This window comes from Primulina huaijiensis, unplaced genomic scaffold (genome assembly GCF_012295235.1).
Source record: "Primulina huaijiensis isolate GDHJ02 unplaced genomic scaffold, ASM1229523v2 scaffold38365, whole genome shotgun sequence".
NCBI lineage: Eukaryota > Viridiplantae > Streptophyta > Magnoliopsida > Lamiales > Gesneriaceae > Primulina > Primulina huaijiensis.
In genome coordinates, this window is record NW_027358983.1 from 1 (window position 1) to 1,632 (window position 1,632).

General features: G+C 41.8%; 1 protein-coding gene across 1 annotated transcript; it reads right to left on the bottom strand.

Annotated features, from left to right (window-relative positions):
* Positions 1 to 72: 72 nt before the first annotated feature.
* LOC140968901 (uncharacterized) lies at positions 73 to 1,136 on the bottom strand (the record flags this gene model as incomplete). Its single annotated transcript, XM_073430043.1, has 2 exons — positions 837 to 1,136; positions 73 to 585 (listed from the first exon to the last, which is right to left on the bottom strand). Coding segments are annotated over exons 1-2 (813 nt in total), but the record flags the coding sequence as incomplete, so codon positions are not given.
* Positions 1,137 to 1,632: the final 496 nt, after the last annotated feature.

Sequence of the window (1,632 nt, forward strand, 5' to 3'; positions counted from 1 at the left end):
AGCCAAATTATGGGCAACTATATTAGACAATCTAGGCTCATAAACAATTCCAGAGATAAGCGGGACTTGCACCAGCATGTTTATATCAGACGCACATGCTCCAACATAACCCAGATCATCTTGTATGGCGTTGACTGCTTGCACTGCCAGTACAGAATCAGAAACAACCAGAACATCTCGAAAATTCTTTTCATAAACCAATTTAACTCCTTCACGAATAGCCAGTAACTCGCCATGGGCAACAGACAGAGGTTGAGCAATCTGCTTCCCAAATGCTAGCAACAATCTCCCTTGACAATCTCGAAGGACACCCGCTATGCTGTATTGACTAGAATTATCGTTAACACAAGCATCAACATTGAGTTTAAAGGTACCTGCATCTGGTGCCATCCATCTCCTGTCATCCATTACACTATGAGCAGAAACCGTCTGTTGATGAAGAGCCTTAGCTTTCTGAAAGTCTGTGAGGAAGGTTAAGCTCCAAGAGACGTCCACTGCCATACTGGTTCTGCTATCATCATGGATCAGATTTTGTCTTTCTTTCCAGATTGCCCAAGTTTGGATAGCAAACTTTTCAAACTCAACCTTTGATAATTTGTCCCTCATCAAAAAAAAAAATCAATAGTACTACTCCTTTTTCCCAACCTGATGACTTGATATAGATCAGAATTTTTCCAAATTGCCTTAGATGTGAAGCAAAAAAATAAAGAGTGGCATGTTGTGTCTTGTGTATTGGAGCAAAGCACACATGCGCCAGAGGTCGGAACATGATGCCTTTGGAGATTGAGATTTGTTGGTATAATATCATAGGAAATATGCCACCAGAAAATGCGCACCTTTGGCGGAATAGAGAGACCCCACATGAATGTCCACCAAGATTGCAACATGAGGGTCGATTGGTGTTCTGGTTGAGCAAATAATCCTTGTTGCAGGCGATATCCATTACGTACTGAATATTTCCCTTTTTCATCAAATACCCAGAATCTCGTGTCAAAACCAAGTCTGGACGGTAGAGGGATCTTGAGGATCTCACAAGCTATCCATGGGTTAAATGTATTAGAAATAAGATCCACATCCCAAGATCCGTCCTTAATCAAGGTGTCCACAGTGGAATCATTACGGTTTATCCTCTCCATCACCCCTAACTTCGATCCCACGCCTGGTATCCATTTGTCATCAAAAATTCTTATTGACTTACCATCACCAACCCTCCAAAACAGACCCCTCCCTAGAAGCCCTTTACTCCAGAATATTGATCTCCAAATATAAGATGGGTNATCTCAATATCAGAACAAATAGCCTCGGGAATTCGGAAGCAACTCATTGCATATGTTGGTATCGCCTGTATAATAGATTTAATCAAAGTCTCTTTGCCCCCGCTAGAGAAATATTTGTGTCCCCATCCCTGAATCCTTCGAACAACTCTTTCCACAAGATACTGGAACTGTAGATGCTTGCTATGCAGAGATATAGTGGGGAGGCCCAAGTAGATCTCATGCCTCTGAACAATAGGAATCGTGAGAGTAGATTTAATTGTCTTCATTAACATCGGATGGGTATTGGGGCTAAAAGAGAGAGCCGATTTTTCATAGTTAATCATCTGGCCTGAAGCTCGTTCATAGAGGTATAAGC